The sequence below is a fragment of the Anabrus simplex genome, chromosome 7 (assembly GCF_040414725.1).
Source record: "Anabrus simplex isolate iqAnaSimp1 chromosome 7, ASM4041472v1, whole genome shotgun sequence".
Lineage (NCBI taxonomy): Eukaryota > Metazoa > Arthropoda > Insecta > Orthoptera > Tettigoniidae > Anabrus > Anabrus simplex.
The window spans coordinates 155,130,505-155,156,141 of NC_090271.1; the positions used below are offsets into that span (position 1 = coordinate 155,130,505).

Here is a 25,637-nt window from a genome sequence, read left to right on the forward strand (position 1 = left end):
TACGGAAGAAAAGAGGGTCTATACCACATATAGAGGTCGGCGCTGAGGGGTTAATTGTGTAAAATATGTAAATTTTAAATTTCCCTTGGGTTTGCCTCTAGTAGCGCTGTTTCATCTTAGCGTACTCCCATTCAGGATAAGCTCCTTATTCTGAAGAGTTTTAGAAAAGGCAGCTACCTGATCGGGCTCGGAGTTAAGATTTTAATAATTAACACCCTTTCTTTTCCTTCTTTATGTCTTAATACGTAGGTGCAGCTTGTTTACGTGTGTCCTTTTTATAAACGTATTTGGTTAAAATTATTTCTGTATATTATTTTAAAATTATCGCCGTGAAACTTGTACTCTTGGTATTATTAATTTCTCTAAATTTGCTGTGTTAACCTAAAATTGCGGCATTAATGGCCCCATCTGTAAAGTTATTTTCCAGTTATCATTTCAGTAAGTGTAGTATTTAATTAGAACCACCGTTAATTTCATTTTCCAGCAACACAATACCATCTCACGGCACGGGTAGGGTCCCAACCGCTTCCCATCGCCGTTCCGTTAGTTTTCATGTTGGCTAACCAGGTAGTTATATTCTAATGTTGTTTTCCAGTACTTATAGTCTGTGAGGGTTCGATTCAATTTGATCTATCTCAAAGTCATCACTTTTCTTAATAGTATTTATTATATTTTAATTTTTTGATGCTGTGTAATCCGGTGGTTACAATTAGAGTATCTATGAAAACTGTTAACGATAATATATCTCATACCTACTGTAGGACCAGTGAATTTCCTGTCAAATAGGGACATACAAAAGTAATTCCAACATTAAAAGGCAGAAATGCAACTCAAATTAACAACAACTATAGCCCAAGTGTAGTTTTGTCATCACAGGCAAAAATATTTTAGAGCATAATATACTGTCATATTTTTCAGCACGCCAGGTCTGTTATCTCCTCAGATCAGCATGGCTTTATGCCAAATAGGTCTACGATAACCAACCTGATTGATTTTATGTAATTTATATCCACCGAACTTGACAAGAAAGGGCAAGTAGATGTTTTACATACAGATTTTCAAAAGCCATTTGATAAAGTGGATCATGATATTTTAATAATGAACTTATCAATGTATAATTTGTTTAAATCACTACTCAATCTACTGATGTCTTATACCAAGAACAGAACTCAAGTCCTAAAGTATAAAATGCACCTATCTAGTAAGTTCACCGCTCATTCAGGAGTTCCACAAGGATTGAATTTGGGACCACTATTACTTTTATTGTTTTTGAACAACCTCCCTGAAAGAGTACTTTTCTAAATCAATTAGAAGTAATTATGACTGCATCAAACATCAAATAGATTTGAACGAAGTAAGTAAGAGAACCAAAGATAAAATAACCTACCTTTTAATATTAACCCCTCAATTACATGTAATTAATCTCATAATAGAACCGTATTGAGGATAATATATTAAAATTATAAAATCCTTTTATTAACAACTACGACATATCAACCTTAGTTACGTCGTCATGCGCCTTTTGACTGGTTCAAATTTGACTCGTACTATTCAATGAACTCTATTTCAACTTTTGTTTTTGCACAATTGAAAGAACTCTATCATCAATAATTAATCCATGCTTCACGCATTGACGTATATTTTTAATGTCCACAATATCTATTTTTTACTTTAACAACCCCATGATTGTTTTTAACTTCACAGACTGCCATCATTCAATGTATTTCACCACAAATTTCTCGCTGCTGATCTGTACATATCGTTACAAATTAAGTCTAATGTTATCACATTACTTTTTTATTATGACATTGTTATTCTTTTAACAATTTTGATCATTTAAACTCAGGGCCCTGACCTAGTCTTTGTATAATAACGGCTGATGATGTTGGCTATGCCGAACGAAACATGTTCCATTATTTAAGACACCTCATGATTAGTTCATAATTCAATGAGTGTATTGTATTGTATTGAGTAGGTGGTTGTTAATAAAAGGATTTTATAATTTTAACTAATCAAGCCGGTATTAAAAGTTGGCCAAGTTTTACCTTACAGCGGTAATAAATTTGAGAAAAATATCATATTTTTGCATGCTGTCACAAACGTTGCTATAGCTTCTAAAAGACTTATCTGATTTTGTTTAAAATAAGTGGTTATACAATTCATATCATGCAGATGTTGTATCTACACACAAAAAGGCAGCATGCAAAGTAACAAAATGCCTAATTACCTTCTTGTTAGAAAAAAATTAGAATCAACAGGTGTCCATGACCACTCAGGCGAGCATTCACTTATATTACTAACATTATTTACATCACACATAATTTCTTGCTGGGCATAATGATCATCATTAACACTTTCATTATCACTCGGATTATTCGCATCACTACTTTCACCTAATATGCATTTGACCGAGCTCGATAGCTGCAGTCGCTTAAGTGCGGCCAGTATCCAGTATTACATGTTATAAATCTCATTTTTGGTCCGTATTGAAAATTTACAGTTCAACAACAATAAAGGTGTTTTAATTTAATCCACCTATTCCCTTTATTGACCACTTATTGAATAGGTGGATTAAATTAAAACACCTTTATTGTTGTTGAACAGTATCCAGTATTCGGGAGATAATAGGTTCAAACGCCACTGTCGGGAGCCTTGAAGATGGTTTTCCGTGGTTTCCCATTTTCACACCAGGCAAATGCTGGGGCTGTACCTTAATTAAGTCCACGGCCGCTTCCTTCCCACTCCCAACCCTTTCCTCTCCCATCGTCGCCATAAGACCTATCTGTGTCGGTGCGACGTAAAGCAATTAGCAAAAAAAAAAAAAAAAAAAATCTGCATTTGAGAGCTTAATTAGATCAATACAGACCATGCGAGGACGCCAATGATTGACGTTGATGAAACAAATTCTTTTTATGCCAACACAATGCCGCATTACGGTAGAAGATACTCCCCTGCATAGAATGATACCCTGTGCTGCGAGCCGTGCTAAAAGTTCACGTTGACAACCAACAGATTACATGCGTATGTATATCTAAAACATCGCTAGCCTAGTCCGAACAGGTACACGTCAAACAGTTCCTGGCTTACGTTTTGTAGGTCCGTACATGTACACGTCGAACCGGCTTGAAAGGTTAATAAATGTAAAACAATGAGTTTCATTCGACGAAAACCTAGCATCGAATATCAATACAAAATCAAGGATAAGCCAATATCCATAGTTAGTGAAGTATATAATTTAGATATTACATTTACCTGCGACCTAAATTTTAAAACTCATGTAGAAAATATTGTCCGCAAAGCTCACAAATGTATGGGATTTATTATAAGGAATTCCTTAAGTTTCTCTTATAGGACCTTGATAATACTGTATATTGTATAATATGCCTCAATTATTTGGAACCTGTACAAAGTGAAATATGCCAATCTAATTGAGAAAGTCCAAAGACAATGTCTCAGATAAGTTTATTACAAGAGGTTTGGTTATTATCCCTACTACAAATCGTACGCCCTATTACTCATAGTTGTTGACGCGAGGGAACTATCTCACAGAAGAAATTGTCAAGGTATGTATTTCCTTTATAAAGTAATGAAAATCCACAGCCTGTTTCCAGTCATACGACCGGGTCAGGAATGGAATGAATGAAGCCCCATTTAGCGGCGAGGACGGGAATTGTGCCGGCTGCCGAAGCCTTTCGCACTCCTCTGGGGCAATGTTTAATGAATGACAGATAGAATGAAATAATAGTGGAGAGTGTTGCTGGAATGAAACATGACAGGGAAAACCAGAGTACCCGGAGAAAAACCTGTCCCGCCTTCGCTTTGTCCAGTACGTATCTCACATGGAGTGACCGGGATATGAACCACGGAACCCAGCGGTGAGAGGCCGGTGCACTGCCACCTGAGCCATGGAGGCTCCTTTATTAAGTAATAAATATCAAAATTGACAATAGTAAAATCAGAGAAAGAACTGACATACATATTCCAAATGTAATTTTCAGTAGATCTAACTCAAAACTCGAACAAGAATTCTCCTTTATACAGAATTATCTTGATATAGATCTCTTTAGCATGTCAGAAAACCAGTTTGCTACATTCTTTGATAGAGTGCTACAGTCTTTGTAAGAAAAAATTAATCTTGATATAACTGAACATATCCAATATTATTTCCTATACCTTTCTTTTGTAATTAAGTCATGTTAATAGTTCAAACCAATGATTTACTGTATTACTTGCTGATAATATCAAAAAAGTAGTGAACAGTGTAATTGGGGAAACCTGTAATGTACACACGAATGAGTAGTAGTAGTAGTAGTAGTAGTAGCAGCAGCAGCAGCAGCAGCAGAAGAAGAAGAAGAACTTTCTACAGCAATTTTTACTGTATTTTATAACGTATTTTGAACATTGCAACTTAATACAAGAATAATTTGCTCTCTTATTTATACAGCATTTTCCAATAGGACTGTTTACATGTAAAACAGACCAATAGGTTATGCAAGCTGATAGCCAATGAATTTTAAATGAAAAAAAAAAGAACTTCTCACATAAAGCAACAGGTAATTACTATATATACGGTACACTTTATTTTTCAGACACTGTGAACAGGGTTGTAGAACAAGAAATTAAAAAACTCATAAAAAGACCTCCATTTTTAAAATAAAGCAGAATGGACAGTACTGATATATGCTAGGGAACTATATCACAGAAGAAATTGTCATGGTATGTATTTCCTCCATAAAGTAATATATCAGTGGCTTGGTTCTAAAAGGGCCAAAGTAAAAGAAAAAAACCTGTTTTTGAGCTATGAGCATTTGAAGTTTTGCTTATAGTTTTCCAATTATTTTTTTTTCAACAACTAACTTTAAATATATACTTTCTTTGTGGAAGTCACCTTATTAAACACTAATTTTTTCTATCATATTCTTTAAAAATTGCCATGTCTCTAATCTTTATTGGTAATCTAACATTACTGGCAAGGGTTTATTTAATTAAACGTTAACTGTTCGTTTAGTACTTAACAGAGACATTGGTCCTTTTAAGATATTGCAAGCCAGGATAAAATGCGTTTGTATCAGTTAATATCTCAACTTCGATAAAAAATGACACTGGCCCTTTTAGAACCAAGCCACAGAAATAACAAAATATAACACAATTCTTACAATGTTGTTTTTAAATGTCACCATCACTTCTTTAAACAACATTTCATACAGTCAGTACCAATCACTCATTGCTTATTTTTACTAAGCTTACTCTATCTCCAATTTACAGTGAGACCCCCTCCTCCAATAACTTATTTTCCTTGTCAATTCCATCAACTAGGATTCTCATTGCATCCAGACTTCTGCCATGCATATCTGTTCACCTAGTTCTGGGTCTACCTTGCCCTCTCTTCAATGACATTAGTTAGTCATCGTCATCCTATTTCTTAGATAGTGGGTACGATCTCAACTGAGGGTGGGGCAACAGAGATCAGTGTCATTGGCACCTGGGACATTTAGGAACTTCTGCAAGATACGATTCAAGGATTCAGCCATCTCTTAAAATCAATAGCAACTGAACGAACAATAAGAAAAAAAAAATTATCTCTTCAGCGCTCCACACTGATCTGGGCAACTGCTCATCACTTACTCTTACCACAGAGCCAACCAACCCATCTCAGATTTACTGAATTTTAATTTGATATAAAACTTTGATATACTGTACTTATTTTTATTTTTTTTTTTACAAGAGGAAGATATTCTTCTCTTCAGTCCTCACTACACCTGTTCCATCTCAAACTTACTAAATTTTGATTTGATATACTAGTACTGAAACTTCTTTTGCAATAGAAAGTGAAATAGGAAAGGTATTAGAATACAACATTCTGGTGGACATTAATCAAACACTTTCAGACTCCACCTATAATTTACTCTATACCCCAAGAAGTAGGAACTAAAAATACTGAATCAAATCACATAAAAGCATGCAACAAAAATACCTTACCGACAGTTCTTGAACTCCATAGCCACACATGATGTTCACCAAGCCACTCTGCAAACAAAAAGTATATGTCTATTTGAGCATAACTTATAAACTATTTTCTCTTGAAAACAAAGTAACATATTACAGAATGCCCAGGTATGATTTCACTTCTTTGAAGTAAAATAAAAATTATCTACATTCTATTCTAGATAGGAGATATCAAACTCGCTTAATCTCCTTAGCATACGTAACATATTATTGATATTTATTCAACACTATTACATTCCATATAGTTCATTTGCAGAAGATCTCAGAGGATTTTACAATAATGGTAGAGTCATTTTACCCACTACTTTATTGATTCTCCGCTGGATGCGTGAGCAGCCCAAGCTGCATACACAAAATGCTTCACTAACCTGATTCAAGAAATGGAAAATATGCAAAGGAAAGAAGCACAATTTTTCTGGATGATTTGCAACAAAAGAGTAGTGTTACAAAAATGTTGCAAACTTTGGGCTGGGAAGACTTGGGAGTAAGGAGACGAGCAGCTCGACTAAGCAATATGTTTCAAGTTGCCAGAGGAGATGGCATTGAATGACATCAGTATATGAACAACCTTGAATGGAGTTTTTAAAATTAGGCCAGATCATAATATGAAGATTAAACTGGACTTCAAGAGGACAAATTGCGGAAAGTATTCATTTATAGGTGAAGGAATTATGGATTGCTAAACGTGTATCAAGGGCGAACTTCGACGAATTTCCAACTTATTTGAAATCATTTAAGAAAAGACTAGGCAAACTGACATTATCTGCCACCAGTGCAACAGCCCTAATGTGTATCAGTTGTGACTGATGACTATGAACATATAAAAGCACAATTTTCAGGCAAATCGTTTGTTACAAAGGAAATGAATACAGATATTTTCATGGGAAACCTAATTCTAAATAATGCATGCATGCTCTTTTTACGATAAGACAAACCGTTTACCCATTATTTTAGTTTCTACACAATATGGCAAAACACAGGCATTTTTACTCAAAAACTGCCACTTAGGAAGAAAATGCATATGAAAATTTTTGTAGACATTTAAATTCTAAGTAGACCTGATGGACTTTATTCTTGATAGGACTAGCAGTTCAGGCAGAATATTCACTGTGATGGAGAGACAATTTTTCCGAGTAGCTCTACTTCCTTTTAAACTATCTGCTCTGATAAGATACCATCCTCAAGAAATAAGATTTCCTGTGGAAAAAGAATTACTAAAATTGGTTGAGTGGTTTCTGAGAAAACTACTACCACATGCAAATTTTCTCTCTTCATAATATTAGTCCATATTTAGAAGACTGTGTCAGATATAATGATGTTTCTGCAATACTGTACCCGACAGGGACATGAAGCAGTCAAAAGAACGCGCATTTTATTGTCTGGAAGCAAGTATGCGAGAACTTGAAGCGTGGAATGCCAAGCGTGAAGCTTTTTTGCAATCTTAATCTCTAACCCACTTTTAAAACAGCAAGGCTAACTTCGCTTTTAATATCAAGGAAATTAATTATTTCAATAATATTGCACTGTACAGAGATCCAAAAGAGTTGTTCGTCATCAGTGAATTTTATTAGGGTTTGTTACGTCCTTTATGACGATAGTTTCCTACAAATGAAGGAATAAGTGGTTATATAAGAGTGGAAAGTTACAGATGCCATGTGTTTATTCTCTCGAGAACCACTTGACAGCAAAGAAGTCCCATGACTTAGTTGAAAATGAGGACAGATATTTATTTATTACTCTGGATTGTGCGAACAAATTTTGTCCACGAGAGTCTTAACCATCTTATAAGATCACTGGCCACTTGATTATCACACTATTGGACCTCTAACACCCCGTGAATAAAGCGTATGCAAATTTTGAGAAGGGGGGATCTTTCTAGTTGATATAAGAAGCGGGATGCGTTAACCGGGATTCATTCTTCCATACCATCTCGCAAGGGACAGACATGTCAGTCACAAGTTACAGTTTCCTTCGTATGTGAACAACTTTTAACGTAGAGAATAGTTGAAATGATTTAATTCAAGTGATGTATGAGTAGAATTAATACTGGTGCAATAATGGAGTGTGCGTTTGGTTTATTCTGATTTTCATTTAGAGCACGAACTTGAACTGATATTATTATTAGTACCTTCGTTACCTGAGACAAAGAGGGGACAACTGGAACCAGCATAATAATTAATATAGTGAGTAGAGATACCGAGGCTGACACCAAGACATGCCGCTACTAAACTAAATGTGGGTGTTTAATTAACAACCCTGTATTAGTATTTCTGATCCTGGGATATCGGATCAAAAATCGGGCCGTAAAGTGCGTGTTTGAAGCAGACATGCGTAACGGGCTTAATTGTCAGTGTTGTGTCGGAGTTACCGAAGGAGATTTCAGTGTCAAGGATTATGGAGGTTCATCCTAGGAGTTCCAGTTCGCACCTGATTATCATAGCGGTCTACCTGGAGACGAAGGAGTAAACCGACCAATGGATTTCCCAGAGAGATATTAGTCACCCTGGATGGAAGTATTGCTGTGGTGAATCTTCAGAGATCCAAACCAATTTCCTCCATTGAATAATAGTTAGGCCCTTGTTTCTTTGGATTTTAGAGGTGACCACACATTTGTGTCTGTCAATGTAGTAATATTTGATTCCGCATTTGTCAAGAATTAGTTGTAAAGACATATTTGGATTATCACGTAGTAGGCAAGCTGGGACAGGAGGCAGAGCCAACTAAGAAGAGTCAGGTGCGGATCGTCGGGCACACCCACGCACCAACCCAGCACGGATCATCGGAGGATGTCCGCCGGTCCATCTCGACAGACGACATTATCCTACAAAGTTATCAAAAAGCGACAGATCTCCAAGGACAGAACGCTATCAGCCTCCACAACAACTACGCCGTCACAACTAGTAGTCACTCCACTTCTCATCAGATGGAACGCGCCACGCGCCAATGGCCGAAGGACAGCAACCACCACCACAGCAACTGCCACCTCAGCAGCCGGAGCAACCTCCGCAACCACAACAACCACCAGCCCCGCAGACACTAGAACAGCTCTCAGCCATCATCAACCAATTAGCAGTGAATATGAATGTATTGATGCAACATTTTTTAGCCGAAGGATGGGAATCCGACGATGGCGGAGGGACGTCGGAAGCTGGCGATCTCAATTTTTGCAGCTTACGTCCCCACAACTACTCAAAGGGATTGGAAGTCCCGCCGGACTACAGGGTATACCAAATCGCAATGGCTCTGGAAGCTCTTCTACCAGGGATGCCAGCAGGGCGCGACCACCACGACGCAACCACGACATTATGGCTCCTCTCAGCCTGGGACGTCCTGGATCACGCACAACGCAAATATGCGTTCAACAGAGCCAATATGCTGTATATCGCCCTCTCAAGAGGATGGCAGGCAGCCATTCAACTCGATCAAGCCACCGGAGACGAAGTGGCCCTACTACCACAAGGCTTCCAATTCCAGCCTCTTCCGAGGCTACCGGTCAGCCGCGCCCCAGCAACCAGGGGGAGGGGCCGTGGCGGAAGAAGTCGAGGGACAGCAGCTGCCACAGCGGCAGCAGCACCTCAACAGCAGACAAGGCAACAGTCTCCCCTCCTCCGGCCTTATTCCCCCGAGTCCGGAGGAGCCCGATTCCATCACCGACTAGCAGCGACCGGGCGAATCCACTCCAATCACCGCCCAGGCGTCGACGCAGACCCATCCGAGGATGACAGCCCAGAAGGCGCAGTGCCAGGAAGCTGGCAGGACAGCGCAGAGTCCCGTAGGCGAAGTGCTATGTATTTGTTGTTTCTTGAGTTTCTTCTTCTTCTTCGTTTAGGCCTACGATGGACCACGTGGTTCTTAACTCTTGTGAGCTCTTTTCTTCCTCTTAGCCCAGTATTCTTTCATTCTAGCGCTATGGATGTCTTTTCTTTCTTAAGTCCATTTCACTCCTACTCCTGGACGCAGTGATTTAGTTGTTAGTGACTGGAGAGAGTCAGATGTCTTGACTAACTTTCTGAATTTATCTCGGTTGTAAATGTCAATGTGATCAATGTTTAGGTATTGTAGGTCTTTCCGTACTAACTTCGTCCATTTGGCATTTGTTGCTTTCCCTCTAGATACAGTATTGAAGATTCTTGAAGTGAGCCTCTGGCTGTCCATCCTGACTACATGACCATAGAAGATTAGTCTTCTCTTCCTCATAGCTGTTGTAATGCTCTCTATTTTACTGTACAGTTCCTTGTTGTGCCTGATTCTGTAGCCATCTCCTTCTTTAATGGGACCCATAATCCTTCTGAGGATCTTTCGCTCTTTCAGTTCTAGTTTTCTGAGTTGTCCTTTCCGGGTCATGTTTAGGCATTCTGAGGCGTACAGTACAGATGGTCTTACTACGGTGTTGTAGTGTCTAAGTTTAAGATTCAAGGAGAGGGATTTAGACTTGTATATGTTCTTACAAAGATGATAAGCTCTTTCTAATTTAGTGCATCTACTCTTCATTGCAAGATCCTCATTAACATTTGGGGTTATCCACTCTCCAAGATATCTGAATGAGTTGGCCTTGTGTATTATTTTGTCCCCCAAAGAAATGAAGTTGGGTGCTTCTCTGATGTTTGTCAGAAATTCTGTTTTATTGACAGCGATCTTTAGCCCTGCTTTAGCTGCTATGCGTTCTAGGGAGGATAGCTGGAACGTAGCTTCTTCCATACTTGAAGCTAAGAGTGTGAGGTCATCTGCGAAGGCTAAGCAAGTAACTGTTAACTTGTCTTTTTTGTAGCCGATTTTTAATCCAGAGTTGTCAGCTAGTGTTTTCGTCCATTCCCGAATGACCTTCTCCAGCAGACAGTTAAACAGGATAGGGGACAAACCATCTCCCTGTCTAACACCTGTTTTGATCTCGATTGAGTTTATTGTTTATTGCATTATTTTTATGTTTCCTTTTTATGTACAGATTGAGTTGCCAATCTACTGTATCAAATTTAATAAATAGCTACGGTGGGACCACCCTTCAGGGGTTCCACGGCTCTATAGCCTCTTGCCCCAGCGCGGCTGCGCCAGTGTTTTCCCCTTACACGCGCCTAGCCAATCGGCTATAAAAGGCGAGGGGGAGAAGGCTCTGGAGCAGTCGCAAGCTGGGACAGGAGGCAGAGCCAACTAATTGTGTGAGAGCTGATGAAAAAGAACCACGTAGTCACCTGGGAAATGAGTTAGTCCATGATGACAGAAGGTATTGAAGCCAGACTTCTGGTGAAAAATATGAAAGTCATGTGGTGGGTCAAGATATTCAGGGCCTTATTAAGAGATAAGGTGACTGATGAATTATGTATTGCCACATCATAATGATGAGCAAATTAAATTACGTGAATGAAAGTCTAGAAAGTGTCATTTGAGACTGAAAGAGACGGTTTAAGAAAGGAGCGGAGAGACTCCCCAAGAAGCGGTGAATTATGTGGCTGGCAACACCCTTTTGAAGGCTGTAGAGGAGCCCGCATGTTTTGGGTTTTGTTTCCTCGGGAGTAATGAATGTTGTTTTTGTGTCCGCCCACAAGGTGAGGATTTAGTGTCCCATTCATTAACACAGCGACATTTTAGAATTGTTTCATTATGGAATATAAACCACCCATCTATCTCAGCTCAAGTATATTACCAACCCCTTTTAGAAATGTAGTAGTAGTAGTAGTAGTAGTAGTAGTAGTAGTAGTAGTAGTAGTAGTAGTAGTAGTAGTAGTAGTAGTGATTTCAGCCCCATCTTCAATCATCGCAGTAAATGAGTTTGTATCTGGTGTATCTTAGCATCTGCAAATAGCGGGTTATTTTCCACAGCAACCAGATGTATTCAGTGTATTACTTTTCTTTGTGTATTGGTTGTGTTCTATGTTATATTTTTTTGTTACAATACAAAGGAAAGGATTTATTGCATCGTCCAATTCAATACATATATATCCATCTTTAGTTGGAGTAAATCTAATCAAACATGTTTTGGCTCATTTTTGAGCCATCTTCAGTGAAAATGTTAAGAACTTCATGATTAATGTTAAAAGAATGATATTAAAAAACAAAATGAGAAAGAATGTATAAAAACATGTGCATCATGATGAAGTTAATACAATATGAGGTAGTAGCAAGGTTGAGAACCTCTTAGTCTGAAAATACAGTATGTCACACTTAAAAACTAGGATGAAATCACAAAAATAAAACCTGAGAAACACTAAATCACATGCTTGAAAAGTCTAGAGTGCAACAGAAGTACAAGAACATATTTTGAGAGGAAACAATTGCCAAGTGTTGCGTGGGTGATTCGGTAGTGGAAAATGCCAATAAAAGCCAAATTTATTAAATAACTGCCCTCTTGTTGAATACACATGAATAATTACAAATTTCGCAGCTAACATGGTGAGAATTGTTTAAATATATTGAGGAGGAGACTAGGTACAACCGTTATATAATGCCTCTATCATGATCTTGCATATAAAGAATAATAAACAAATAAACACACTCAAACTATCTCCACTTTACCATTACACAAACTACAAAGAAGTCTGAGTGAATCCTAAAATAGATCTAACCCATTACCCTACGAAATAACATACATAGTCCTAAATAAATAAACAAACATAATCATCAAAAACACCACAGGCCAAAAATAAACCCATGACTCTGGACACATAACATAAATTGACCACTGGGTGAGAACCAACGACCTTCCGGAACACAATAAAAAAATATTTTACAAAGGAAAGGATTTATTGCGTCCTGTTCAATACATATATATCCATCTGTAGATGGAATAATATTCTAATCAAACATGTTTCACACATTTTTGAGCCATCTTCATATGCTGTACATGTTTTTATACATTCTTTCTCATCATACCTTGTTATGTGAGTGAGAGCTGAAGAGAAAGAACCATGTAGTCAGCTGAGAAATGTGTGTGACTCGGTAGTTTGTCCATCATGACAGAATGTATTGAAGCCGGGACTTCTGGTAGAAAAAAAGGAACCCATATGGTGGGTTGAGATATTCAGGGCCTTATTAAAGAGATAAAGTGACTAATGGATTATGTATTGCCACATCAAAATGAGTGAGCGAATTAAGTTGTGTGAATGAAAGTCTCGAAAGTGCCATTTGAGATTTAAAGAGTCGACGTATAAAGAAATGAGCGGAGAGACTCCCCAAGAAACCGTGAATTATGTGGCTGGCGACGCCCCTTTGAAGGCTGCAGAGAGGCCCGCATGTATTTTTTTTGTTCTTCTAGGAGGAATGCCAACGGCCGTAGCCATGTTGAAACACCGGATCCCGTGAGATCTCCGAAGTTAAGCAACATTGGGCGTGGTCAGGAGTTGGATGGGTTGCCACGCGCTGTTGGTGGGGGTAAGGGAATGGAGGAGCGGAAAGGAACTGGCCACCCTACCGCACGTAAACTCCGGCTCAGGAACACCTCTGCGGAGGTTCGGACCTGCCTTCGGGCAGAACAACCCTTACCTACATGATCAAAGCCAATGACAGCACAATATTTCATAGTCTGTAGATTGTGATAATGCAGTTGGTTATACTATATCGATTGGTTCAGATAAAAAAAAATATATATATATATATATTACTCATTTAATTTCAGTATGACCTTCATATGTAATGGTCAGTTGCTATTGAGACTATCCAATTAAAGCATAATGTCCATGTTTCTTTAATTATTTCTGAAGGAATGTCTAAAAAATGACCTAACACCTAAATTTTTGAGAAAATATAATAATAAACACAGGCACACCATACAAACTCGTAATACGCAAAAAGAACAAACAAAATCTGGCTTTATACTGCAAAAAACAACATCTCAACAACGAACTATACCGAACACACTTAAAAAGTATCCAATGTGCTACCACACAGCTACTGGGATGATTTTCAACAGACCACGACAGAAAAAAAAAAAAACTTAGCCACTAACAAACAGAATACACTAAATAAGTATTCTCGCATCATTCGACATAATAAACATGTACCACAAGATTCCCACATAACGAACAATAGAAATCATTGCATCCAATCTAAAAAGTCACATCACTCTAAGCACTTTAGAAATAGAAGAGTTTATTAAATTACTTGATTTTGTCATTAATAACAACTACTTTAAATTTAAATTTCATGATACTATTTATCAGCAACAAGAGTTACCGATGGGATCTCCCACCTCTGGTATACTCGCCGAAATTTACATAGACCGTTTAGAGCACACATCAATTAATAAAATAGACAATATATTTTTTTGGTGTAGATTTGTTGATGACATTTTCGTCATCATCGACAATAGATCCACAAATGAAATCGATATATTAGATAAACTCAACACAATAGACCCCCATATAAAATTTACCACTGAAACTGAAAACAATCGCAATCTGAACTACTTGGACATAACAATAACCAGGCATGAAGACCACCTTTCTTACAAAATATTCAGAAAACCCACGCATACCTCAAATACAATCAAAATAGATTCTGTTCACCCCAATACACACAAAAGAGCAGCTTATACTACAGCACGATACACAGATCATTCAATATACTGTTAACAAAAGAAGATTTAAACAAAGAATTACAACTAATTCATGACATAGCTAAAAACAATGGATACTGTCACAGGTGTAGAATGTATTGGAAGTGGAAAGTGTTTATTGAAGACTTTATCTGTAAACCTTCCGTAGTACTTACTGTATGATCTGAAGTGTGGTGATATAATGTTTTATTTGTATTCCATGTACCGACCTAACCTGTACACTGTAGTATTTTGTTAACATATGATATTATAAATAGTAGATTTCAGTTCTATATTTACTGGAAGTTTCCAGAAAGTTGTTACATGAATTTTTGAACAGGGTGTGTTGCCTTTTGTTGGTTATGTATTCTAGAAAGTATATTCTGACTGTTCTGGAAATGGTAGATTCGCGATCGTATGTATTCGAGAAAGTATTTTTAGGATCGCGACTGAAGTAGGAGTTGTGATTGGTGAATCTGGGTGGCGATAGGCGGGCTGTTTGGCTACTCCAAGGCCAGGGTTTACATTTTAAAGAGAACGAGGCAGCATTTCGTGGTCTTGGTCTGTCAATGGTCTGTCTGTCAGTCTTCGATCTTTTGACCGTCCGATATTTTGATGCCGTCAGCGATGCCTCACTACCGGGATGGGCCACTTTGGGGTAAGCACTCTTGATTTCCGTTCCAGCTTAAATTTCCTGTAATGTTCGCTTGCTTTTTCGTATAGGAGTCTGCCCTAACCTCACCTAGATACGCCACTTAATTATTTATGATGCCCTAGCTTTTCAGCTGGCCTTGCCTGTTTGTTTTTGAGGCATTCCCCGTTCCTTGTTTCGCTAAAAATCTAAATTGTAGTTTAATATATTTACCTTGGGGTTTTGCCTCTGGTAGTTCCGTGTCACTTGATGTACGCTAGAGTTTTTGAAAAGTACTTTTAATTTCACTGTAAATTGTAATAGCGTATTAAGTTTCTTCTTACCTACTAAATCGCATTGTACAACTGGATTTGTAACCAGATGTATAGTTTGTTTGAATCCTTGAACTTATAGGAAGCTATTGTCAAGGAAAGTGTATTAATAATTGGTGTGTCTCAACAGAACATGTAGGTTGTGTTTTACTATCGTTATGTGTCGGTACCTTCCGCATGGCGGCATTTGTTCGGAATTTATTTGTAAAGTCTATTTGTAAATAATATTTTGAAAATTGAGGATCAGGTTTGATTATTTCTGAAACTGCAACCTAAGCCATATCCATGCCCTCGGTAGGTTCCCAGCTCCTTTCCACCTACCTGGTTTATTGTCATCTAGTTGGCCCTACTGATATTTACTAACGTTGTTATTTGCGGAGATCCGTGTAGTTTCAGCTCATCTTTCACTGAGTGTGTAGTGGTTTTTGATACTGTGTAAATGCACTTAATTTCCTTCCTTTACTGTGTTTAGTGTTTTGTTTAGTGTAACCACTGTAGTAATGGTAACAGATACAAGAAAGAAATGGTCAACAAAATCATTCACAAAATAAAATCCCAACCCAAAACCAAATTAACAAAAGCAGACAAATCCAAGAAAGATTACGCACTATTCACCTTCAATAATGTGCACATATACCCCATAACTAACGTTTTTTAGAAACATAACTTAAGAATAGCATTTAAAACTACACACAACAGTACCAACATCATACACAACGTTAGGACAATCAACAGCAACAACAAATACAACCACTCAGGGGTATACCGTATCAAATGCAATAACTGTGAGACAAGCTATGTCGGACGCACAGGTAGAAATTTCCTAACCCGATATAATGAACACATAAATGCGGTAAAACACAATCGTTTTCCTAATAGGCCAACATGTCGAAGACTATAAACACAGTTTCACAAACATCGGGAACGACATACAAATCCTGAGCGTAAACTCCAAAGGCCCCCTGCTCAACATAACAGAAGAATTTTACATCACTCTAGATCAGTATACCAATCCAAATTACAACATAAATGAAACTACAGAAAAAACTAACATCATCAATACAGTTATCCCCGCCCTAAAAAACTCCTACCTTAAGATAATCAATAAACAGAACACCTAGCTCCACCTCCACCCCCACAACAGCAACTCTCCCTACCCTCCTTCCCTTCCCCTCACAGCAGCTAGTATGAGCCCAAGAAGAACACGAAGTAGTACACAACAAGCTCGTATATCAAACACAACTAAGCCACACCAATAACAGTAAGTACATATTCAAATTAGCACACACAACCCTTAGATATTCCTCCAAAGTAAAATCACTCATAGCTCAATCTTATCTTCCACAGATAATATAACATCACTGCACAACTACAAATGTGAAAGGAGCCACTACTTTGAAGCCAATGTCACTCAAATTTTATAGACGTCACAGGACAACATGATTCGATTTTAACATAAAGCAACAAGATTCAACACACAGCAGAGCTGAACATATTTTAGCCTAATTTTATCCACACATCTGGCATCCTTTTTTAAAAATCTGAAAGTGTTTTATTCTATGTATATACATGAATACAAATTCTTTCATTCATACAACGTGACAATTTTACAAGTAAATCATATCATTTAAACTCCAGGAACAGCAACCAAGTGTACAACAATGTAAATAAGACTTGAACACAGAAGTCAACCGATGAATTGAATAACACGCAAGACACGAACTTTCATGTGCATGAAGTGTTCCTATACATATTGTATTCATCTTATGTATATATTAGTTTTAAGTAGAAATGTGTTTTATAAACTAGTTTTAAGACCTATAACATATCATTTTAGACATACAACTGCATTTACGCACAGTGACATACACGCCAGTTCCAGTTTTGACATGCCCCATTTGGATGTGACCAAATGTTTATTATCATATGGCATTCCCTAGACAATGTATCTTAATTATACCTCATGACATAGATATAAATGTATGGTTCAGCTGAAGATGACCCTATGTAAGGGGTCGAAACCGGTCCTGTAGCATAATAAGTGCAATAAATAAGTATTGACAGGTGGAAATCCTTTCCTATTTCTAATTGTGTAATTCGTCAATATGGAAATGAAGATTATAGATTACAAGACAGTTTAGCTTCATCGTTGCACTTGTGAAAATTGGTTACAAAATAAATATCACTATTACTTTGAGTTATGGTACAAACATAACATTTTGAATGTTTCTTTCCACTGTATTTTCCAAGTATGAAGTCACCCACGTCAAAAGCCATATCACGGGGTGGATTTTTGTCATCTGCTTTGATAATTTTTTTTTGTTAGTGGCTTTACGTCACACCAACACAGATAGGTCTTATGGTGACGATGGGATAGGAAAGGCCTAGGAGTTAAAAGGAAGCAGCCGTGGCCTTAACTAAGGTACAGCCCCAGCATTTGCCTGGTGTGAAAATGGGAAAGCACGGAAAACCATCTTCAAGGCTGCCGACAGTGGGATTCGAACCCACCATCTCCCGGATGCCTGCTTCGATCTTGTAGTCTGGATGTAGAGAGTGTGTGGTAGTAGTTTCAGAATATTTTCTTGCCTGAACTATATATTTTTGAATGGCTCTACATAATGAATAACATGTGTTCCTGGTAGTGCACAGAAATGCACTTTGGATGAAGTCCTCAAAAAGAAGACCGACCCATTGCGTGATGTGGGTATTCTTGTTTAAAAACTTTGTATGTGCCTTCTTGCTTTGTGACGCACATTAATCATTTTTTTTAAATTTTTGTCCAGAACTGTCCTTTACGGAGATAAAATCTCTTGCTCGAGGAGATGGTCAACTGATATCATGATTGAGAAATATAAGAACTTCTTGATTTGAAAGTGATGACTTCCTGCGCTTGCCGGAGGTACAGTAGATGAACTTAGGCCTACAACAAATTTTACAGGCAGCGCAGAAACAACTTGCCGTTTTTTCCGTGGACCCACTAGTAAAGCGTACTCCGAACGCTTTACAGCTTTCCCCAAGGTTTGTTTGCATTTATAACCAGACACTGGCGTAATCGGCTGTGCAATCGATGTTGATGGTCGTGTTGTTGGACTTATAGAACAGGAAGTAACTGTTGACAAGCCATGAAGTTTTTTCTGAACTTTGTGTTTCTTCATCGGTTCTCATACCTGTTGGCGTATGCGTAACTGGGCAGGTGTCGTCTTTCTTCTTTCTTCTCGCGATACCATTTACAACGTTCCTTGTGAGTAAGCGGCAGTATTAAGTATCACCTCAGTGTGAATATCGACTGCTATTCTAAAATACGTCCTTTACAAGTGAGTGTGATGCAGAAACAGAATCCTGTTGGCAGTGTGTTGCGGCAGCAGGGAACTTCCCGGTCGCCTGCTCCCAAAACGCCGTAAATGTATAGACAAGAAACTGAAACTTATAAATAATAAAACACCATAAACACGGGACGTATTTTACTATCAGTTTCGTATGAATCCATTTGAACTTGTAAAACTAACGATATAGCAGCTTGAAAGGGTGTGCACTATTGGCTTTGCATACTAAGTTTTATTCAAATTGAGCCACGCACTTTTCGTCTACAGAAACTTTAATACCTTTCTCGTCGCGTTTTTACATGGCCTGCAGCAATAAATTCATTGCTTTATTACACCCTGTATAAATTGTTAATAACCTAAATAAGTACTTTACTGCAAAGGGAAAGAACTTTTTTTTTTTGCTATCTGCTTTATGTCGCACCGACAAAGATAGGTCTTACGGCGACAATGGGACAGGAAGGGCCTAGGAATGGGAAGGAAACGGCCGTGGCCTTAAAGGAAGAGCCCCAGCATTTGCCTGGTGTGAAAAAGGGAAACCACGGAAAACCATCTTCAGGGTTGCCGACAGTGGGGCTCGAACCCACTATTTCCCGGATGCGAACTCACAGCTGCGTGCTCCTAACCACATGGCCAACTTGCCCAGTGGAAATAGGATTAGAATTAACATTTACTATAATTATTTTCATAACTTTTCAACATAATAAACAGGAATTCCTAAAACTATTGAGAAATATCAAATGAACTTAACTTAACAATGGCATAAAGGTTCAATTAAGCACACAATTAAAAACTTAAAGACAATAATACATATCATAGAATTAATAAAATGTCATGTTTTATCTATCATAAAAACAAATTGAGTTTTATTTTAAACTTTACTTTTTCCTACTTGGGTGGACCATTCTCTGGAATCAGCCTAGAGTAACATTTCAACTTAAATGCTCAGATTAACGCAATTAACTTAATTTCATTTTTAGCTTCAGATTGGAGAAACATTAACCGAACTGTTGTGAATAAATTACAACTTTGGATTTGGATTATTATAATAATTTTGATGTACATACATGAGTATTAAGTGCACCTTAAACTTGTAAAACACACAATCTAGTCATAAAATTAATTCCTTGAGTAATACAAATACTGGTTTTCAATTATTCTTCACTTATTAGATGCACCATAATATTTTTTGAAAACGCTGGTATAAAAACAGTGACAATTGCCCTACACGGTGAAATATGGTATGCAAGTGCTATATACTGAGAAAAAATAGCAAAATTACAAACCATATTCTACTTATTTTCAAAATAGTTTGTAACAGTATTTATAGTTCAGCTACGATGAAATGTACATTTATCACAGATCTACTTCTATGTCCTTTTGTCCACCCGAATCAATGCCACTACTGTATTTCTGTATTTACACTTGAATATCATATAGAAGGCCAGGCTAGTTTATTGTCTGTCATTCCAATAATAGAGTTCATTTCATATTTCTAACAGCATTTATATTTTCCTTGCAATAGTTGTTTGTATTTTTGATAACAGTTTGGCTTCTATCATTTCAGAGTTTTCAAACATTTCTTTTCTTCACAATGTGGAACTGTCAAGCTCATGTTCAATCCTCAACCTGAAGGATGAGGGATCCTTCTTCGTCTGCTCTATCACCTTTGACCTGACCAGTTTTGGACACACTATCAGCTCCAATTCTTGTGGACACGGTCTTGGGATCATATGTAACCGTACGTATGTACGATCCCCGAGTTTTTAGGTTAGGAAATTTTCGTATATAGTTTGTAATGTTAAAATCATGTAATTTTGTTTATTTACCATGTAAAAACGTAACATTATAAGAAGAATGTGTAGTTATATTTATATTATTTATATAATGTGTAAATTTCCGTTTGGGTAAGAGTCTGTAAATATGGCCTAGCCGTAAGGATTGTGCAACCGGGAAAACAGCGACTATATCGCTTATCGGTTATGTGTGTTGCAACTAAGTGGCTTTGAAACACGGGGTACGGCAGGTTGTATCGGTTGAAGAATTGGAGTAGATCAATGTGGACATACATGAGTGGACGGTCTATGTCACATCAAATACTCGATAGCCAATGGGAGGGCTTTGTTTTGAGCGAGGTTTGGGTTGACAGAGTGACGCGGGAAGAAGTGCCGGTGTGAGCGTTGCTACCAGTAAACTTTTCAGGACGCCATAACCACGTGTAGCAAGCATATATAAGTGTGTACGCGTATGCGGCGAGTTATTCTGATTCTCATTCTGTTTCTGACTCTGATGCTGATACTGTGTGTTTCTCATTTGTACTGGTCTGCGGGAGCTACGGATTTGCGCAGTTTGCTATACGATCTGCTATTGTTCGTATCTGTTGCGGAGTGAACATGGTATAATCGCAGCGACTTACCGGCTTTGCAGTGGACTTCCTGAAAAAGAAAGTGTTTGTTTGTAACTTGTCAGCCGGGTATGCAGCTTCAGTTGATGGAGAATTTTGCTGTTTGCTTGTCTCCGGACATGTAACGCTTTCTGTCCAGCCAGCAATTGGAAAGAATTCAAGAAGTCGACGAAGAAGTGTAAATAAGGTTAGGGATGCTGTTAGTAAAGAAGGTTGCATCCATATGTAGAGAAATAGTCGTCGTACTTTTCTCTACCAGATTAGGATTCACGGTAACAGTGGAGTGCAGTGGGGCTCTTACCTGGAGGTATGTTAAAAGTATAATGATGTTCTATTTTTTATTGGTGATTTTAATGATGTGTAATTTGCCTTTGTAGACGGCAAACGAGTAAATCTCGTGAAGAGATGATTTTGTTGGGTAGTATTGTGTATATTAGATCTATGTAAACGGCCAGCACTAAGTGGGTTGCATTAGTGTTGATTTTGTTGGTGTTTGTCACATATTAGTTCTTATTCGATGTTCTATTTTTATTGGTGATTTTAATGATGTGTAATTTGCCTTTGTAGACGGCAAACGAATAAATCTCGTGAAGAGATGATTTTGTTGGGTAGTATTGTGTATATTTGCTCTATGTAAACAGCAAGCACTAAGTGGGTTGCATAAGTGTGTATTTTTGTTGGTGTTTGTCACATATTAGTTCTTATTCTGGGAGTAAAGTCATAGAATCAAACTTAATGTGAGTCTTTAGTCAGTGGAGTGAGGCTGAACCTGGCATGTTACCCAAATTTAATTTCAGGGGTTATATAGCAACAGGTAACATTATAAAGTAAGTCTGGAGCCTCGTCAGCCTGATGACCGTCGCCTTGGGAGAGGGAGTGGCTCGTTGCTCTACATAATTAAATATTCCTGCAACTGTTTGGCAGGTGGCGCCCATTATCCTTGTTATTTACACTTATTTGAGTCAACGTTTATCTGTTCAGTATTTCAACATCTGCAGTAGTTACACATACAAGCACACAAATTTCTCCATCATAGCAAAATAGGGTTATTAAATGAGGAGTTTATAGTTGCGTTACTCTGTAGATATTGAGAATAGCACCGAGGTTTACAACACAACATTTTGCTTAAAATATCTTCAGAAATGGAGTGTGTAAGTCGTGGTTATTCCTAATGAATAAACCTCTATTCGCAAATTATTGAAACAAAACATTGTGAAAGGCAAAGGTGAGAAATGATATTTTATAACTTCAGAGATGAACTTATCAAATAAAAATGATACTTACCGAAATATCTGTAGCATTCATACAGCATGAGAAGGGTACTCCACATTTCTCAACACTTGGAGAACTACAGTTGAAGTACTCATTCTTCGACCAATCCATGTAACCTTCCGAACTGAGACCACAGCAACGGAACTAAAAGGGCAAGACCAAATTTAGATAAGCCTATATATAGAAAGTAATAAATAATTCTGGAAAACCAGCGAATTTCATGATTCCAACGTAAAGAAAAACTAGTCTTACCACAAATATTGCTAACTTCTGACCATCACTTAACATCTAAGTCAAATTTTATTAAAGTGACAAATTAAAAGGGACGGGCAACAGGAAATTGTGGGACGGATTTACATACTGACAATTTTTTGATTCACAAAAGCATCCAACAATTTCCTGTTTGTTTGAAAAACATATGTGGGAATTATATGCGTATATGTGCTTTTCACACATAAAACAAACAACATAGAGGCCATGTCCCCAAAATTAAGATAATGTGTCAGAAGGTAACAAAAATGTTAAGTGTCAACTGGAGTATTATGTAGATAATGGCCACAAACAAATCCAGTTTAATGGAAAGATTCTTAACTGTTAAGTGACAATTCTTAAAATGAGAAGTTTCCAAGAAAGTTCCAACACTTCAAAAGGAATTTTTTTGGTCATAGAGTGATGGGGCTGAATTATAATGGTATCAACAAACTCCATTCTTGTGCAGGATAAAATGAAGGGTATACCAAGAGGCAGTTCTAGAGATGGTGTTGAAGGATCTCAGACACACAGTCTTTCACAGCCAGGATGGAAGGGATCAATCACTGGTGCATTAAACTAAAATAACTTAACAATGGCACAAAATGAATGTGCCAAACTTCATCCTCTTTCAAATGGCCTGCATCACAGGGTGAAGAGACTGAAGTACTCTATTATGAAGACAGTGGCTTTCTGAAGAAACTCTGTATAATTCAGTTAAGGAGGGCAACAGACCTCAAAGGTTCCCAGTTAGTCTGGTACTGGTTTCACTTAACTGTGCCAAACTCGCCTCACATCTCTATATGACTCTCTTTATCAACACTGGTTTCTTTCTGAAGATTTTAGGTTAGGAAGGCTTAGAGAGTCTCTCATTCTTCCACTTCACATGGCTCTTGAATTGCTGCAGATCAGGTGCGTCTAACATACGGCCCATGCCCAAATTTATAAATAAAATATAGTTGTTAATAAAGCAAAATGTATTAAAATATCATGAAATTAAAACATTGATATTTTTGTGTTATTCCAAAATTCATTTCAATACACCTATTTCCCATCTTAGGAAATATATCCAGATGTTGAGAGTTTGTTTTATTACTTTAGTAATTTATTTTTAGACTTATTTCCAATACCTAGTAGTAAATCACTCATACCACTGTGAACTCTCTATCCATTGTTGAATACTAGTACTCGGTACCTTTGAAAGTGTCAGATTACTATTTTATAGTTTAATAATATATAAACATAATATTGTAGCTCTGACCTCTCGCATTCGTAGCTTGTAAAAGGTCCGTGTTTAAGAAGCAATTATTGTAAGAACATTAGTTTCCAATGCTTTTGAAAACTGTGCGAATAGTGTCTATTCATATCAATTAACAAACAAATTGGAAAGATGTATGCTCATATCAATTAACAAACAAATTGGAAAGAATCCAACAGGCCAATGGGTTTTGCCAATGAGTGAGAGGTATAGTGTGGAACTAGGATGTCCTAGAGAAATGCAAAAAAATTCTGTACTCAGTGTATTACACACCAATTTTTACATATGCAGCAGGCACATGAACAACAACAAAACGTGGAAGCAGAATCCAAGCTGCCGAGATGAAATTCCTTAGATGAAAAATTGGGAAGACACAAAGGGATAAGTTCAGAAATGTAGAAATCAGAGAGAGAATTGGGTTCCATAAACTGCAAGACAAGATAGAGACAGTAAGCAGAAAAGTATGGACACATGATGAGAATGGAAGATATTCCAAAGCAAGTATTTACAGAGAAAGTAATAGGAAGAAAAGAATGGGGATGGCACAGAAAAAGGTGGATGAATACACTGAAGGAGACAGTAAAGAAGAGACAAGTAGAAGAAATATTAGAGGGAGGAAGGGAGTGGTGGACAGATAGACAACTGTGGAGGTCTTTGATTGATTCACAACTCGACCCAGAAGACTGGAAACGGGAAATGATGAAGGAGAAGAATTAAGTGGTGATTATGGCTTCTACACCTTACAGCATGGAAAAAACAAAATTCAGACAAAGGCAGATCACTTCAGGTCAGGTGGATATACACTGACTGACAGAGCAAATGCAACACCAAGAAGGAGTGGTCAGAACTTTATGCCAATTGCAGGGTAGACTGACGTCACTGAGGTATGCTCATGATGTGAAATGCGCCGCTGTGCTGCGCACGTAGCGAACGATAAATGGGACACGGCGTTGGCGAATGGCCCACTTCGTACCGTGATTTCTCCGCCGACAGTCATTGTAGAACGTGTTGTCGTGTGCCACAGGACACGTGTATAGCTAAGAATGCCAGGCCGCCAACGGAGGCATTTCCAGCAGACAGACGACTTTACGAGGGGTATGGTGATCGGGCTGAGAAGGGCAGGTTGGTCGCTTCGTCAAATCGCAGCCGATACCCATAGAGATGTGTCCACGGTGCAGCGCCTGTGGCGAGGATGGTTGGCGCAGGGACATGTGGCACGTGCGAGGGGTCCAGGCGCAGCCCGAGTGACGTCAGCACGCGAGGATCGGCGCATCCGCCGCCAAGCGGTGGCAGCCCCGCACGCCACGTCAACCGCCATTCTTCCGCATGTGCAAGACACCTTGGCTGTTCCAATATCGACCAGAACAATTTCCCGTCGATTGGTTGAAGGAGGCCTGCACTCCCGGCGTCCGCTCAGAAGACTACCATTGACTCCACAGCATAGACGTGCACGCCTGGCATGGCGCCGGGCTAGAGCGACTTGGATGAGGGAATGGCGGAACGTCGTGTTCTCCGATGAGTCACGCTTCTGTTCTGTCAGTGATAGTCACCGCAGACGAGTGTGGCGTCGGCGAGGAGAAAGGTCAAATCCGGCAGTAACTGTGGAGCGCCCTACCGCTAGACAACGCGGCATCATGGTTT

At 38.3% G+C, this 25,637-nt stretch overlaps 1 protein-coding gene across 1 annotated transcript in view; it reads right to left on the reverse strand.

Annotated features, from left to right (window-relative positions):
- Positions 1 to 25,637, reverse strand: part of LOC136876992 (tetraspanin-33) — a 105,444-nt gene that overhangs the window by 35,140 nt on the left and 44,667 nt on the right. Inside the window, exons 4-5 of the mRNA XM_067150773.2 lie at positions 22,502 to 22,633; positions 5,980 to 6,027 (exon numbers count right to left, since the gene is read on the reverse strand). Coding sequence (XP_067006874.2) covers positions 5,980 to 6,027; positions 22,502 to 22,633 — 180 coding nt within the window. The remainder of the gene's footprint in view (positions 1 to 5,979; positions 6,028 to 22,501; positions 22,634 to 25,637) is intronic.